General features: G+C 44.9%; 1 protein-coding gene across 1 annotated transcript; it reads left to right on the forward strand.

The window, feature by feature from the left end:
* Nucleotides 1-5,398: 5,398 nt before the first annotated feature.
* Nucleotides 5,399-10,916, forward strand: NR0B1 (nuclear receptor subfamily 0 group B member 1). Its single transcript, XM_040266299.1, has 2 exons — nt 5,399-6,569; nt 10,565-10,916. The coding sequence occupies exons 1-2, from the start codon at nt 5,399-5,401 to the stop codon at nt 10,807-10,809; spliced, it is 1,416 nt and encodes a 471-aa protein (XP_040122233.1). The 3' UTR covers nt 10,810-10,916.
* The last annotated feature ends 6,101 nt before the right edge of the window (nt 10,917-17,017 follow it).

Consider the following 17,017-nt stretch of genomic DNA (forward strand, 5'->3'; position numbering starts at 1 on the left):
AAAATGGAAAGTGGAGAGATGAAGTCAGTTTTCTTCTGACATTTCCAAGGATGAATAAGTATGAAGGACAAGCAGGCAATCTCTCCTTTTTGCAGTCAATCCCAAGAACCAAGAAAGTCCTTCATAATTGGTGAACAAGTGAGAAAGTCAGAAGACTGATCCCGGGAAAGAAGAGGAATTATCACCAATAGATTACAAGTTCATGGTACTCAGCACTGCACTGGAGTTTCAATTTGAGACAATGCCTCAAAGTCAAAGTCAAAGGCATCAAATACCGGCAGGGTGCAGATGATTAAAGTCACAAAAAATGGGTTTAAGTTACTAGGATTTAAAAAATAAATAGTTGATCAGATGAAAAAGTTTTAGAAAAACTCTTAAATTATATGTGGCTAGAATATATATATAAAAGAGTTTATAGCATTTTTTCTGGTTTCATAGCTGAAAAGGCTAACAAAATGTTAAATGCTTTCCTCAATGTGAAATCATTAGGAAATGAATAAGTGTAAAGTTCTCATAACTCTGAACTTAATGAGGGTTAAGTTACTTTATATTTTCAATGTAGTGAAAAGGTCAGCAAACATTTCTGTAAAGGGCTGTATTGAGAGAGAAATAAAAAGAACCCTTGAAGGACTCACCAGCTGAACACATTAATAGTGGTTTACAGAACTGATCCCCATTTCACAATGGTGAAGGCTGAAATTAAATGATTTGTTCAATGTTGTATCTTTAGGGTGGAAGGGCCCAAATAAAGTCATGTCTTTCGGCTGTTAACTCAGTTCTGTTTTAACTTTACCACAGCATGTGTCGCACTCTGTGTACCAAAATCGGGAGAGGGGTCCAAATAGGAGCGTGAAAAGATGCTCAAGATCATTAATTATTAGAGAAATGAAAACCACAGCTACTCTGATAAATCTCACATCAGTCAGAATGGACATCATCAAAAAGTCTGCAAATAACAAATGCTGGAGAGGATATGGAGAAAAGGGAACCCACCTTCACTGTGGTGGGATTTTAAAGGTGGTGCAGCCACTGTGTAAAACAGTATGGAGGTTCGTCAAAAAATCTAAAAACAGAATTACTTGGAGAAGGCAATGGCAACCCACTCCAGTATTCTTGCCTGGAGAATCCCATGGACAGAGGAGCCTGGCGGGCCCCATGGGGTCGTGAAGAGTCAGACACAACTTAGCAACAAGCATGCACACACATCCTTTAGACCCAACGTGTGCAGTTTGGCTCATCTCATTAAAGATGCTTGATGTCATCATTGGTTAATTTCCTTTTATTTTCCCGCAGACTTTTTCATAGATGCTATTTTTCCAAATCTGTATGGCTTTTTTTTCCCTGTTGTTCTGTTCTGCTGTGAATTGCTTTGGTGAACTTGTGCTAGTATACTTAGCTCACAGACGTTCGAGCCGTTGTGAATTTTCTTCATCTCCGTAAATAGTTCATCTGTGCTTCTCCCTAATGACGTTTTATTTTTACCCCCATAAGCAACTGAGGTAGAAAAATAAAATTTTACCATGGAAAAAAAAAAAACAGAATTACTGTATGATCCAGCAATCCCACGCCTGGGCACATATCCAGACAAAACTATAATTCAAACAGATACAGCAACCCTATGTTCATAATCAGCACTATTTATAACAGCCAAGACATAGAAGCAACCTAAATGTCTATCAACAGAGGAATGGATAAAGAAGATGTGGTACATATATACATTGGAATACTACTCAACCAATAAAAAGAACAAAATAATGGCATTTGCAGCAATGTGGAGGGACCTAGAGATTGTTGCACAGAGGGAATTCTGACAGAGAAAGACAAATACCATGTGATACCACTTGCATGTAGAACCTCGAATATGACACAAATGGACATATCTCTGAAACAGAAACAGAATCATGAACATGGAGACTAGACTGGTGGCTGCCAAGTGGGAGGGAAAGGGGAGGGAAGGATTGGGAGTTTGTGACTAGCAGATGCAAACCATTACACATGGAATGGATCAACAACAAGGCCCCACTGTATAGCACAGGGAACTGTATTCAGTATCTTCTGACAAACTATAATGGAAGAGAATATGAAAAAGAAATGTGTGTGTATATATATATACACACACATACAAATATATGAGTCACTTTGCTGTACAGCAGTAATTAACACAACACTGGAAATCAACTATACTTGAATAAAGATTTTTTTTTTTACAATTTTAAGAAGGCCTCCAGAAAGCTCTGAGTCCAGTGGGGCTCCTCCTAACCTTTCCTCCCTCCAGGCTGAGTGCAGCCACAGTTGTGTGGGAATGCTTGCCCTCTGTGTTGAGAATAGGAGCTGCAGCCTTCTCCTTGTTCTCTCAAGATACAGTTGGCCAACACATATAATTTCAAGCACCTACTGTCTGCCAAATGTTCTAGTTGCTGGGATACAGTGTGGCTGACTCCTTTCCCTCAAGGGAGCTTCATACTAGTTGAGGGAGGCAATCAACAAGCATCAAATAACTAAATCAATCAATCACATCCAATTTTGATCACTGTTAGGAAGAAAATAAAATAGAACACCATAAACAGTAACTAGCATTGGTAATGTAAGGAGGGGACGGAAGCAGGCTGGGTTATTCAGAGAGGCTGGCTGGCACATTCGTCAGGCAGGAAGATCCCTGAAACAGCAGTAACAATACCCCAAACAGTAACCTGAATATTGGAAACACATGATGAGGTAATATTTCTAATATATGTTATTGTGGTGGACCAGGTGATCCACCCAGTGTTTTGAATCTGGGCCAAGAAATGTGGACACGCAGAAAGGGAGACAATCTCAGGGTTTGGGGTGAGGGTGGGCTTCCCTGGGACAGAGAGAATAAGGATGGCACTGGGATGGTATTACCTCTTAACCCTAAAGAAGTGAAGTGAAGGTCATTCAGTTGTGTCTGACTCTTTGCTACTCCATGGACTACACAGTCCATGGAATTCCCCAGGCCAGAATACTGGAGTGGGTAGCCTTTCCCTTCTCCAGGGGATCTTCCCAACCCAGGGATCAAACCCAGGTCTCCTGCATTGCAGGCGATTCTTTACCAGCTGAGCCACAAGGGAAGCCCAAGAATACTGGAGTGGGTAGCCTATCCCTTCTCCAGCGGATCTTCCCCACCCAGGAATCAAACCGGGGTCTCCTGCATTGCAGGTGGATTCTTTACCAACTGAGCTATCCAGGAAGCCATAAACTTCTCTCATATTATCTTAAAAAGAGAGAGGCAATGGTTGATACATCCAACACTTAGGTACCAAGCAAATATTTTATATGAATTAACTCACATAGGAGGATTACCTGACAGAGACTACTGTCCATGTTTTACAAATAAGGAAATTGAGGCAGAGGTGGCTTGAGTAACTGTCCCGTGAATGACTAAATAATGCCTCCAATGATGTTCATGTCCTAATCCTCAGCACCTGTGAAGATGTTCGCTAACACGATAAAAGGATGTTCTTCAAATGTGATTTAATTACGAACTTTGCCATGGAGAGATTATTCGGGATTTTCTGGATTTGCCCAATGTAATTAAAAGGTTCCTTATAAGAGTCAGAAAGGAAATGGAAGCCAGAGGTAGAAGTGATGTGGCCAGAAGCCAAGGAATATAAGGAGCTTCTAGAAGCTGGAAAAGGCAAGAAAACAGATTCTCCCCTCTGGCCTCCACAAGGAATTTCACCTTGATTTTAGTCCAATGAAACAAATGATTTCAGACTTCCGGCCTCCAGAACTGTGTGTATGTGTGTGTGTGAAAGTCTCTCAGCCGTGTCCAACTCTTTGCAACCCCATGGACTGTAGCCTGCTATGCTCCTCTGTCCATGGAATTCTCCAGGCCAGAATACTGGAGTGGGTAGCCATTCCTTTCTCTGGGGGATCTTCCCAACCCAGGGATCAAACCCAGGTCTCCTGCATTGCAGGCAGATTCTTTACCATCTGAGCCACCAGGGAAATTGCCTTAAGTCAACTAAATTGGTGGTAATTTGTTTCAGCAGCAGTAGGAAACTAATACATCGCCCAAGGCCACCAGAGCTTCAGAGTGTCAGGGCCAGAGTTAAAATCACGGCTATCTGGTGCCAGTGTGAAGATTTAAGCACTGTGTTATATGGCTGCTCACAGGCAGAATAAAATTTCAGGTTGAATGCAAAATCAGTGTCCCCGAGCTTTTCCTCTTATGCTCAGAATTCCACATCTCAGAGAAACTAAAACCAACCAACCAACCAAACACACAGAGAGAGAGAGAGAGAGATATGGGATCCGATATTCACCTGTCCCCTTGCTTCATGTTTTCAGTCATGGACCCAAGAGATCACTAAACAAACTTCCAATTTCAGCGATAAGGAATTTGAGGACTAAGAGATTGTGATTTCAAGTTAACCAGATGGCTGGTGAAGCAATCAGGGGGCAGGTGGTGATGTGGGGCTGCCCATCCCATTGCCTCTAAGGAGCTCGAGCAGAGGCCAGTGGCAAGTGAGGACCAAAGGATCCAGGCTTCCTATGTTTCTCATTTGCTCAAAAAAGGTGGGAGGAGAAATGTGCATTGCACATCTACCCAATATCGCTAGAAGAACTCAAAGTTCTCTCTGGAGCAACTTTTTAGCCCCTTTTGATTATTATATTCCAGAATATTAGCCACTTTTATACCCTGGTCACGTGGTCCCCAGCTAACACAACAGCTACGACTGAGTGGGAGCTCATGAATATTACTTGAATTGAACAAGAAGCTTATGATAGCATTCTTAGACCAGTGCTTTTTCAGAATTTAACAGGCCCACAAATCCTTTGAGAATCTTGTTAAAATGCAGATTCAGAGTCAGACGGTCTGGTTGGGGCCTGAGATTGGGCATTTCTACCAAGTTCCCCTATGACGCTGATACTGCTGGTCTATGGTCTGTGTTTTTCCAAGTCCGTGAAAATAAGACCTCCCTATCCATAAACAAAATGTAAGTCTTGCAAAGTTTGGTCATTTAATGTAAGTTTGCAAAGAATGCATGGAAATAGATTTTTCCCCTTTTTGGTAACCCTGCCCTCCCAGTAAAGGGACTCAATTAGACGCCAGAGTTCAATGGAGAGTTGGAAGCTTGCCCCCAATACCTGCTCCCTGCGCTCAGCTGTCTTCCAGAGGCGGGGAAGGGTGTAATGAGACGAAGGGGGGAAGTGTCCAGGAGCGCCCACGCCTCCTCTCCTCTTCCATTTTTAGCCTGTGAGGTGCATCTGCCCCCTCTGAACCGCCGAGGTCACAGGCGAACACACCCAGCGCCGCGCCCCGCTCCGCGCCTTTGCCCGGGCGGAGACGGCCGACGCGCGTGCGTGCGCGCTCGGTATAAATAGATCGCAGCGGCGGCCACTGGACAGAGCCAGGCTGTGGGCACCGCGGGCCATGGCGGGCGAGGACCACCAGTGGCAGGGCAGCATCCTGTACAACATGCTCATGAGCGCCAAGCAAGTGCAAGCGACCCCGGAGCCGCCCAAGGCACGGGTGGGGGCCGCGTGCTGGGGCTGCTCCTGTGGCTCTGAGCCCCCGGTGGGCAGAGAGGGACTGACCGGTGCGCCGGCCACGGTGCTCCTGTACCGCTGCTGCTTTTGCGGGGAAGACCACCCGCGGCAGGGCAGCATCCTCTACAACCTGCTCATGAACGCCAAGCAAGCGCAGGAGACTCCAGAGGCGCCCGAGGAAGGACTGGGGGGCCCGTGCTGGGGCTGCTCCTGTGGCTCTGAGCCCCCGGCGGGCAGAGAGGAGCTGACGGGTGTGCGGACCACGGTGCTCCTGTACCGCTGCTGCTTCTGCGGGGAAGACCACCCGCGGCAGGGCAGCATTCTGTACAGCTTGCTCACCAGCGCCAAGCAGACGCACGTGGCGCCGGAAGCTTCCGAGGCGCAGCCGGGGGGCGTGTGGTGGGACCGCTCTTACAGCGCGCGGAGGCTAGGGGGCCGAGAGGAACTGCGGGGAGGGCAGGCCGGTGCGCTCCCGTGCCGTTGCTGCTTTTGCGGCGAAGACCACCCGCGGCTGGGCAGCCTCCCCTGCCACGTGCCCCCGGGCGCCAAGCCGACGGACTTGGCTCGAGAGGCACCGCCGGGGACCCCCTGGTGGGACCCCGCGCGCGGCGTGCGGCGGCGGGTGACCCTCAAGAGCCCACAGGTGGTCTGCGAGGCCGCGTCGGCGGGCCTGTTGAAGACGCTGCGTTTCGTCAAGTACTTGCCCTGCTTCCAGGTGCTTCCCCTGGACCAGCAGCTAGTGCTGTTGCGCAGCTGCTGGGCGCCGCTGCTCATGCTGGAGCTGGCCCAGGACCGCCTGAACTTTGAGACGGTGGAGACCTCTGAGCCCAGCCTGCTGCAGAGCATCCTCGCCACCAGGCGGCGGGAGACCGCGGGCAACGAGCCGCCGCCCCAAGCCCCACTGCTGCCGCACTCGGTCCTGCCGCTGGAGGCCGAGTATTTGCCCTCGGCCGCCGAGGTCCAAACCATCAAGGGCTTCCTTGCCAAGTGCCGGAGCCTGGATATAACTACCAAGGAGTACGCCTACCTCAAGGGGACCGTACTGTTCAACCCGGGTAAGGGCGCCGGCCTCGGCTCTGGCTTTTCTCCGCAGTACCTACCCCGGGGCGCAGACACTCGAAGAGTTTTCAGTTAGGGGAGTTTGAGGGTGCACAAGTGAGGAATCCTGACTAACTCAACAGAGATGGGGGAGTTCTGGAAACCCATTCCTCGTGAGGGGCAGGGAGTGGTGGCTTCAGAAACCCCGCCGAGAGGAGGAGGGGGGCTGTTTGCTAAGGTTTGTACTTGATCTCTCGACATCTTTTTGTTAACCACAGAAAAGTTTGTGGCTTGGGGGACTTGGCTATATTCCTTGTCAAATCTTCTAAATCCACTAGCGTACTTTTAAAAAAGAAAAAAAAGTTTGGGTTCGCTGCAAATTCTGCAACGTCTGTTTGTGAAACTCAGCTCTGAAATTTACCAGAGGCTTTTTTTGTCAGCGGAAGTCTGTTAAGGCTGGCAAGAAAAGAAACATTTGTTAAGGATCCATAGAGAGACCATCCATCCCCTGGGGGGTACTGGCAGGAAGAACACTGGACTCAGTGTTTCGTGGGTCTGCCTCTGAGTGGTCATTTTAATGGTCCTAAGTAGTTGAACTATCTCATCGTCTAAATGTGACAGGTTAGCAAAGGGATAGGAAAAAGACATGTTCAGGACTGCAAGCAGGAGTGCTGTTTTAGAGCCTTTAGATACCTTGTGGCTGTTTAGTCACTAAGTCATTCGGACTCTTGCGACCTGCCAGGCTCCTCTGTCCATGGGATTTCCCAGGCCAGAATACTGGAGGGGGTTGCCATCTCTTTCTCTTAGATATCCTAGAGACCTCCTTGTCAACCCCCTGGGCCTCTCCCTCTTCCTCCATCCCTTTGGCAGATTAGGTAGTCTAGTTGCAAGCGACCTTACTCCAAAGTAAATGGCCACTGAGTTGTGGCACATGAGTCTCCTGGGCCCAAGGGGATGTCCACTGCCCCACACTTTCAGGGTGCCTGTTGGGTGCTGAACACTGCCCTGCTAAGCACAATTAAATTATCCAAGAACATCTCCCTGGACAGCCCAGCACTTTGTCTCGAGTGTGTCCTACTACTGGAGTCATCTTGGACCAGCATCCTTCCAAGAGGGTCATGGGTGGGCAGGAAATTTTCAGATAGCTTTCACCATGCTCCCACTACATCCTTTATCCTGACACCAGGCGTCTTGCTGTCATGTCCTTGGGGTTATGTCCTTGCTTCCTACCTAGCATGTTTGCAGTGGTCAAGAACAGTATTTAATGGGATGATAATTCAGACCTCACATTTCAGGACTTAGAGACCTCAGCTTATCCCAGTGATCATTATAGTTTACCTTTTGCTTATACTAGTTTTCCAAACTTGCCTGTGCTCTTGGGGGTGGGGGTTGTTCAAAATCTTTCCAGGTTCTTCCTCTGGAAGTTCTGATTCAGTAGCTCTGGTCCAAGGTTTGCGAATGTGCATCCATAGTAATGGATTCTCACGTGGTTCTTAAGATAGTTGGGAAGACTGTTTTCTTGCTCCTTCAGGCATGTTATTAGACATCTACCATGTGCTTTGTTCTGCTGGAATAAAAAGGTAAGACAAGCCCTAAGCTTTCAGAAGTTTACACCCCACTGGCTTACCTTTTCCTTCACCCTGTTTTGCATCCCTTACTCTTCCCCTGCTTTTCTGAATTCTCTCTCAAAGGAGTCTAATCCACCCAAGTTGGGTATGCTTTAAATACAAATATACCTTATCTGGGAAAAAGTACTGCCTGCTAAGTGTGTGGCCTTTCTTTGGTATTTATCATTTTGTATCCCCTGATCTTTATGTTTAAAAATGTCCCTCCCCCCTCCCATGGAATCCATCAATCTGCCTTTCTCTTTCTTCAAATTAATTTCAAGGCAGGTCTTGGTGGGGCAGTGGGGGCAGGGTCGGGGCGGGGGAGGGCACTTTTAGAGGAGGATGGAGAAAGAGGAGTGTGGTATGAAAGCAGAGAAGAGTAGAGTTCACAAGATGAAGTTTTAATAAACCGTGAATTTAGACCTGGTGGAGCTTCCAATTTTTGGTGGTTTCATGCAAGCTTCTTCTGAAGCTAGAGGAACCCAGTGGGCTACAGTCCACGGGGTTGCAAGAGAGTCGGACATGACTTAGCAACTAAACAACAAAACAACATGAATGGAATCCCAGTGCAGTAAAACTGGGTTTCAAGCCTGGATAATGAACTGTAGGTAGTAGGGGATGGTAATGCATGGACTGGGGTAATCAGAATTGGAATGTGGATTATAGATGTTGCTCTATTTTTGTTCTCATCGATCAGATTTGATACTTGCCTATAATAGAAATAACTTGCCTATTGCCAGTATTTTTTCTAAAAGAACACTGGCTGGTTCTGTTACTCTGACAATGAGCATGATGCTTTTAAAATACTTTTCTGGTGGATTCATAGAAAATGGGAAGGAAAATGATTACAATAATCAACACCATTTAAACTGAATGGTAAATTGGTACTTAAATACAAGTTAAAGAGTTTACAGTAATAGTCCAGTAATATCACCAATGTGTAGGATTAAAGGACTTTTAAAAGCAGCCTCCTCTTACCACCCTCTTTATAAAACTTAACAGGCATTTAATCTTCCCTGTATTGTATTTCGTTCTCTTTTACTTGGGTCTCAGGTTGTATTTGAAAAGTTACTTTTGCACCATGTTGCAATCAATGATGTTTTCATGCTTACTCTTTAACCCTTTAAAGACTGCTTACTTTAAAATGTTTTTTTAAAGAGCTTTTTGGAATGCTCAGTAGAATCCATTTTTAAAAGATTTTTTTGATGTGGACCATTTTTAAAGTCTTTATTGAATTTGTTACAATACTGTTTCTGTTTTCTGTTTTTGTTTTTTGGCCAGGAGGCATGTGAGATCTTAGCTCCCCAGCCAGGGGAGCACACCCACAAACCCCTGCACTGAAAGGCAAAGTCTTAATCACTGAACCACCAGGGAAGTCCCTGGAATCACTTTTTTAAAAACCTTCCCCAATACAGAAATCATGGTACGATGAACTAAGTGGCCAGTATTAACTCTTAAATTATTATGAGACTCCAGACTAAAATCAGCCTGCAGGCAAATAATTAAAATGAGACTGTCAGTCACAGTTGACAGCTGTGAAGTCCACCACCATGCACTGTAATCATTACAGTGGTGGGAAATTGAAGGGAGGATGGTGAAATATTAGCTGGCAAAATGTCTCACCTTTATACTAAGGCCCATTTCCTACAGTTAAAACGTAAGGTTCACACTTCTTGAAATAATTTTAATGTCTTTGTATGTGCATAGAGAGTGAACTGGAGCAGTGCTATTCATTAAACTATATTCAACGGTCCTACTGAGTTAAATATGCATTTGGCTCAGGATCAGCAGTTTTTGAATCTGAGCCTACAAACATAGTGACTATTAAATAAGTCACATGATGTCTCCTTCTTGGAGGCTTTGCTCCTAAAACCTTAGAACTGGTTTGGCACTTTCTTTGTTGAAAAGAACTTTTAACCAGGGAGCTTGAGCATTGTTTTAATTGGTATGTGTATGTTCTCAGTTGTGTACAACTGTTTGTAACCCTACGACTGTAGCCCACCAGGCTCCTCTGTCCATGGGATTTCCCAGGCAAGAACACTGGAGTGGGTTGTCATGTCCTTCTCCAGGGGATCTTGCCAACCTGGGGATTTTCCCAACCCAGGGATCAAACTCGAGTCTCCTGCACTGTTAGGCAGATTCTTTACCATCGAGCCACCTGGGAAGCCCCCCCACCCCCATCCCTAAATATCATTTGTTGTTCAGTCACTTAGTCGTGTCCAACTCTTTGTGATCCCATGGACTACAGCATGCCAGGCTCCTCTTTCCATGGGATTTCCCAGGCGAGAATATTAGAGTGGGTTTTCATTTCCTCAAGGAGGCAAAAGGATCTATTGAAAAAGCTAGTCAAGGGTTCTGAGTGAGTGTTTCTAAACAAGATATTTTCTGCCATTTTTCTCCTGCAGACCTGCCAGGCCTGCAGTGTGTGAAGTACATCCAGGGACTTCAGTGGGGAACTCAACAGATACTGAGCGAACACGTCAGGATGACACACGGGGTGTACCGGGCCAGGTTTGCCGAACTGAACAGTGCCCTCTTCCTTCTGAGATTCATCAGTGCTAACACCTTGGCTGAACTGTTCTTCAGGCCCATCATTGGCACAGTCAGTATGGATGATATGATGCTGGAGATGCTCTGTGCAAAGTTGTGAAGGCACGCGGGCCACACATGTGCTGTTCACCATGAAGCACAATGGAGCAGCTATGGGCAGAAGTGTAAAATAGTGTAAAATAAAGTTTCTTATTATTTTTACACACAATATTTTTGTAGTCCGTTAAAGAAAAACTCCAGTTACACACGATTAGAAAAGCCTCTGTTCCATGCTGTGTCACTGCAAAGGAGTGTTTCCCAACAGTAAATGCATCTCTGTACATCTTTTAAAGACAGAGCAGGGGGTTTGCACTCATATACTATTTTTATCATAGTCTCTCCATTGAACCTGCTGAAATCAAGTTTGGAACATTAAGTTATAATGTTAAGTTGTTAACCACTCATTTGGTTGCGAAAAGGTTCATCAGGGTTTAAGGACAGCTTCAAAAAATATTAAACACCTAGGCAATGTAAACAAAAATTACTTTTGTAGGTTTGCTCTGTCTCTTTGCCACTCCCATTAGCTGTGGGGAAGACTGTCTTTGTACAAAGTCGAGTGGAAATCTCTGATCAGAGAGGTAACTGAAAGTGAAATAGGTTTTTCAGAGTTTTAGTGTGGGATTTTTCTGTAGACAGTAAATAAAGTTCAGGAAACCTATATTCTATAAGGAGGCTCTATAGTTTCAGAAAATCAACATCATTCTAAATCCTCAATTTTATCTTACCTTTTAGATGCATTACATATATAACTGTCACATTGAATGAGTATGGTATGAAATATAAAGTGACTTTATCGTTGGCTACTGCTGCCCCTTTAAATGCAATCAATGAAGCTAGTTCTTGTCCCTGGATAAAAATTAGGGCACTAAATGTTTATTCACATAGGTAATAAATTGCTCATCAGTGATTAATACATCTAGTCCAGGTTAATAACCCACTGCAAGGACTCTTGAAATTTTTTTTGTGCAAACTTCTTTGGCAGTGTGATACATCTATGGACATCTTCTCAGAATGAGGCTCTTGATAATGCAGCAAATAAAATACTTAGGATTCCAAAGAAAATGAGTTATGTCAACAGATAGTATTAAGAATGTTAAACTTTCTGCTGTGCAGCAGAGTAACTCAGGTATACACAGATACATTCCTTTTTATACTCTTCTCCATTATCAGTACAGTTCAGTACAGTCGCTCAGTTGTGTCCAACTCTTTGCGACCCCATGAATCACAGCACACCAGGCCTCTCTGTCCATCATCAACTCCCGGAGTTCACTCAGACTTACGTCCATTGAGTCAGTGATGCCATCCAGCCATCTCATCCTCTGTCGTCCCCTTCTCCTCCTGCCCCCAATCCATTATGGTTTATCCCATTATTAAATACAGCTCCCTGTGCTATTTAATAGAAACTTGTTGTCCATCCATCCTATAAATCAACTACACTTCAATAGAAACATTAGATTTTAAAAAATATTTTGAAATGTATGAAATGTTTGTTCCTTTACACATTAAAAAACTATCTGGTGGCAGGTCTCATATCTAAATTTTAGGGCAGTGATCAATACAATTGAAATTTGAAAATAATCTACATCTATAATTTTATAAGAAAATTTTTGAGCTATCCTTTGGTGGCTGTGTTGGGAGGCCACAAGATCACCATCCCACTCAGGGATCTGCCAGGTCTCGTGGGCCTCTGCCTAGAGTTGTCTTTAGGGCTAAGACTTACACAGAGATGTGGTAAGGATATACAGGCAGATCGTAAGGGGAAAAGACACAGGCAGAGCCTGGGGGAATCCACATGTAGGGTTCCTTTTGCTCTCCCCCTCCCTTGGGGGATCACAAGCATGCTTTTCCTAGCAATAAAAATTCAGCAATGTGTGTGTGGTATCTCTGCCCACAGAAGCCCTTTGAGACTCAGAATTTAGGGTTTCTCTTGAGGGCTAGTCACATGGTCACCCTTGACCTAAGAGGTACCAAAATCCCAAATACACAGAAGCAGGGGCTCAGCATAAACCCCATTGTTGGCATCAACTGTCTAGGCCCAGAGAGCCACTCCTACAAGTTAGGGAAAGGAGGGAAGAGAATACTCCCTAAACCAAAGTTCCCAGATATCAGCCAAGAGCCAACCCTGCAAGCAGGTCCTTGTAGATAGCAGTCTCACTCTTGCTCTGTGAACTTGTCTTCACAATCCACTCCCTTGGCTGAGGAGTCTTTACAGAATTATGATCAGTAGAACCCAACACATCAGGGAGAGGCCAACCTGTGGAAGTGATCTGCACAAAGCCAGTTAAAGCACACCCCATTACCCAAAAAGGTCTATCTTAGAAAGCCAAGGGCCTTCCTCTATAACTTTCTGTCTGAACCTTTTTTTTTTAAAAGCTGGCCATAAACATCAATTCAGGGCCCAGCATAGCTCTGGCCAGGAAGGAGAAGCTAACCCCAAAGCCCTGCAGTGTCACAATCATCAGGGCACACATCCAAGATGTTGAATCCCTGACTGCACATGTGTCCCCTGGAAACAGAATTTCTGATGTTCCAGCACACCACAGAGGACATGCACGGGGCGGGCAGGACAAGCTCATAGTGTCCCCAGAGTGGCTTCCCACCATGGTTCCTCTTGTCCTCTGGTTCTCAAACTGTATGATTCAGAAGTCATTCAGTTCAGTCCTTGCTCTCAGAGGGACTGCCTGAGGCAGTCTATTCCAATGTTTTGCCGGTGATGCCAGTTCATCACCTGCCAAGGGGTGAACTGCATTTGGAAGTAGTGAGTGGGGACCGCAAAAGAGGCAGGCTCTCTCACAGTCAGTCAGAAGCCATCTGGGCATGGCTGCCCATCTGAATCTGACTCACTCCCACAGCAGCTTGCTAGGTAGCCCGAAGGAATATTTTTTCTTCAGAAAGAGCATAAAGCTCCCAGAAGCAGTTCTGAAAAGCGAAGATCCTGAATGCCTCACCCCCACCCTGTACCTACTTAGGTGTTGAAAGTTTCTTGTTGTTCTACATCTCCACTGTTAGAAGATCTGTGAGCCCAATCACCAATCCTAAATTTACACTTTTTCCTAACTAGTTGTTTTTGGTCCAGACCTTTCACTTGCGAGAGGGACACAAGCATTTTCACAGAACATTTTTACAACTGAAACAAAAAGACACATCATATTCAGGAACTGATCAGGGTGAAATTGAAACCAAGTCCGACTAAAACCCAGTACCCTTACCAAGTTTATGATTACTCTCTCCATCCAAAACTTTATTTCCTTGCTTGTCCCCTCTGACCTCAATCCTGTGCTAACTGAACACTAATCAACCAGTTAGATGGCTAAAATTTCTGTTGTTAATAACATCATTAATAAAACTGCTATTATTAATATTATCATTAATGTACAAATTCAGCTTATTTCTCCAGGGCAAAATGAACTCACAGACCCCCGAGCCATGGTCCACCTGGCCAGTGATTCATAAACCAGAGACATCCTGACTCCCACAACCATGGTTCAGAAATGGTCATAAGACAATGATTAATCCCAGACTTTGTTTCTCTCCTTTAAAACATCCCTAAAGATGTGATACATATATGCAATGGAACACTACTCATTCATAAAAAAAATGAAATAATGCCATTTGCAGCAATATGGATGGAACTAGAGATTATTATACTAAGTGAAGTAAGTCAGACAGAGAAAGACAAATACCATATTAGATCACTTACATGTAGAATCTAAAATATGACACAAAAAGATGATATCTAAGAAATAGAAACAGACTCACAGCATAGAGAGCAGACTTGTGGTTGCCAAGGTGGGTGGGGATGGATTGGGAGTTTGGGATTAACAGATACAAACTATTATATATAAAATAGATAAACAACAAGGTCCTACTGTGTAGCACAGGAAACAATATTCAATACCCTGTGATAAACCATAATAGAAAAGAATATGAAAAAGAATATGTTCATGTATATATGTATACCCTGGTGGCTCAGACAATAAAGAAGCAATGCAGGAGACCTGGTTCGATTCCTGGGTTGAGAAGATCCCCTGAAGGAGGGCATGCCAACCCACTTCAGTATTCTTGCCTGGAGAATCCCCATGGACAGAGGAGTCTTGTGGGCTACAGTCCATGGGGTCACAAAGAGTTGGATGTGACTGAGCACAGCACAATGGATAGCTGAATCAGTTTGCTATACAGCAGAAATTAACACAACATTGTAAATCAACTATATTTGAATAAAAAAATTAAAAAATAAAACATCCCTACCTCAAAGACCAAGTTGGACAGGATCTGAGGCTTGCCTTCTACTCCCTTGTGTGTGTGTGTGTGTGTGTGTTAGTCACTCACTCATATCCAAGTCTTTGCAACCCCATGGACTATAGCCCACCAGGCTCCTCTGTCTAGACAAGAATACTGGAGTGGGTTGCCATTCCCTTCTCCAGGGGATCTTCCTAACCCAGGGAATGAACCTCAGTCTCCTGCATTGCAGGTAGATTCTTTACCATCTGAGTCACCAGGGAAGGCCCCTCCCTTGATTGGCATCCTACAAATAAACTCTTACTTTCCTGCAAACACCCACTGTCAAAGTTTGGGTTTCTGTGCCATGGGCACATGAGCCTTTGCTTGATAACAAAAATCTGATTTTTTAACATTTGGAAAAATGGATTTATATACCTCCCCCTTCCCCCATGCCTCTTGCCCTGATCATTTATCTGGTGAGCAGCCTAGAAAAGATCAAACCCTTTGTGAAGACTGCTGCACTGAATGGTCCAAGGGCCTTCTTAAAGCCTGGGCAGCAGGAGAAAGGTGAGGGAAGTGCAGTCAGCTTGTCAGTCCACTGCTGCAAATTGCACCTAATCTGGGAAAGCAGAACACAAGTCGACAGCAGTGAGGCCTCTCTCCTTACCACCCTGCCCTGCACAGGGGTTACAGAGTTGGATCGGCCAGCAGGGCAGAGGGGTCCCCCTGAGTGCCCGCACACAATCTGCAGCTTTCAGCAGGAAGCACAAGTGAGGAATGCCATCAAGCTGTGCATCTGAACTACAGAGCACCTACAGCTCAATTTCAAAGGGGCCCCTTGAAGAATCACCCTCACTCTGGGCATCTGTAAGTGACCCAGCTGGTCCAGCCAGCATCCAGATGTTTACAGAGCTAAGACTGCACAGAGTGGTATCCTACTGTTAGGACCCCACAGAGTAGAGTCTTTCTGTTTTGATGACTATAGCTTCGTAGAGTAGTCTGAAGTAAGGGCACCTGATTCTTCTAGCCCTGTTTTTCTTTCTCAAAATTGCTTTGGCTATTTGTGGTATTTTGTCTCTCCATACAAAGTTTCAGATTTTTTGTTCTAGTTCTGTGAAAAATGCCATTGGTAATTTGATAGGGATTGCAATGAATCTGTAGATTGCTTTGGGTAGTATGGTCATTTTGAGAATATTGGTCTTCCAATCCCAAAGAAAGGCAATGCCAAAGAATGCTCAAACTACTGCACAATTGCATTCATCTCACACACTACTAAAGTAATGCTCAAAATTCTCCAAGCCAGGCGTCAACAGTACCTGAACCATGAACTTCCAGATGTTCAAGCTGGTTTTAGAAAAGGCAGAGGAACCAGAGATCAAATTGCCAACATCCGCTGGATCATGGAAAAAGCAAAAGTTCCAGAAAAACATCTATTTCTGCTTTATTGACTATGCCAAAGCCTTTGACTGTGTGGATCACAACAAACTATGGAAAATTCTGAAAGAGATGGGAATACCAGACCACCTGACCTGCCTCTTGAGAAATCTGTATGCAGGTCAGGAAGCAACAGTTAGAACTGGACATGGAACAACAGACTGGTTCCAAATAGGAAAAGGAGTACGTCAAGGCTGTATATTGTCACCCTGCTTATTTAACTTATATGCAGAGTACATCATGAGAAATGCTGGGCTGGATGAAGCACAAGCTGGAATCAAGATTGCCAGGAGAAATATCAATAACCTCAGATATGCAGATGACACCATCGCCACCTTATGGCAGAAAGTGAAGAGGAACTAAAGAGCCTCTTGATGAAAGTGAAAAAGGAGAGTGAGAAAGTTGGCTTAAAGCTCAACATTCAGAAAACGAAGATCATGGCATCCGGTCCCATCACTTCATGGGACATAGATGGGGAAACAGTGGAAACAGTGGCTGACTTTATTTTTCTGGGCTCCAAACTCACTGCAGATGGTGATCGCAGCCATGAAATTAAAAGACACTTACTCCTTGGAAGGAATGTTATGAGCAACCTAGACAGCATATTGAAAAGC

Source organism: Oryx dammah, unplaced genomic scaffold (assembly GCF_014754425.2).
Source record: "Oryx dammah isolate SB20612 unplaced genomic scaffold, SCBI_Odam_1.1 HiC_scaffold_23, whole genome shotgun sequence".
Taxonomy (NCBI): domain Eukaryota; kingdom Metazoa; phylum Chordata; class Mammalia; order Artiodactyla; family Bovidae; genus Oryx; species Oryx dammah.

What these genes read in the sequence shown, in the direction of transcription:
- NR0B1 (XM_040266299.1), top strand. Translation starts at nt 5,399, where the DNA reads ATGGCGGGCGAGGACCACCAGTGGCAGGGCAGCATCCTGTACAACATG. An exon ending in GACCGTACTGTTCAACCCGG is followed by an intron (nt 6,570 to 10,564) that starts GTAAGGGCGCCG and finishes TTTCTCCTGCAG; the next exon opens with ACCTGCCAGGCCTGCAGTGT.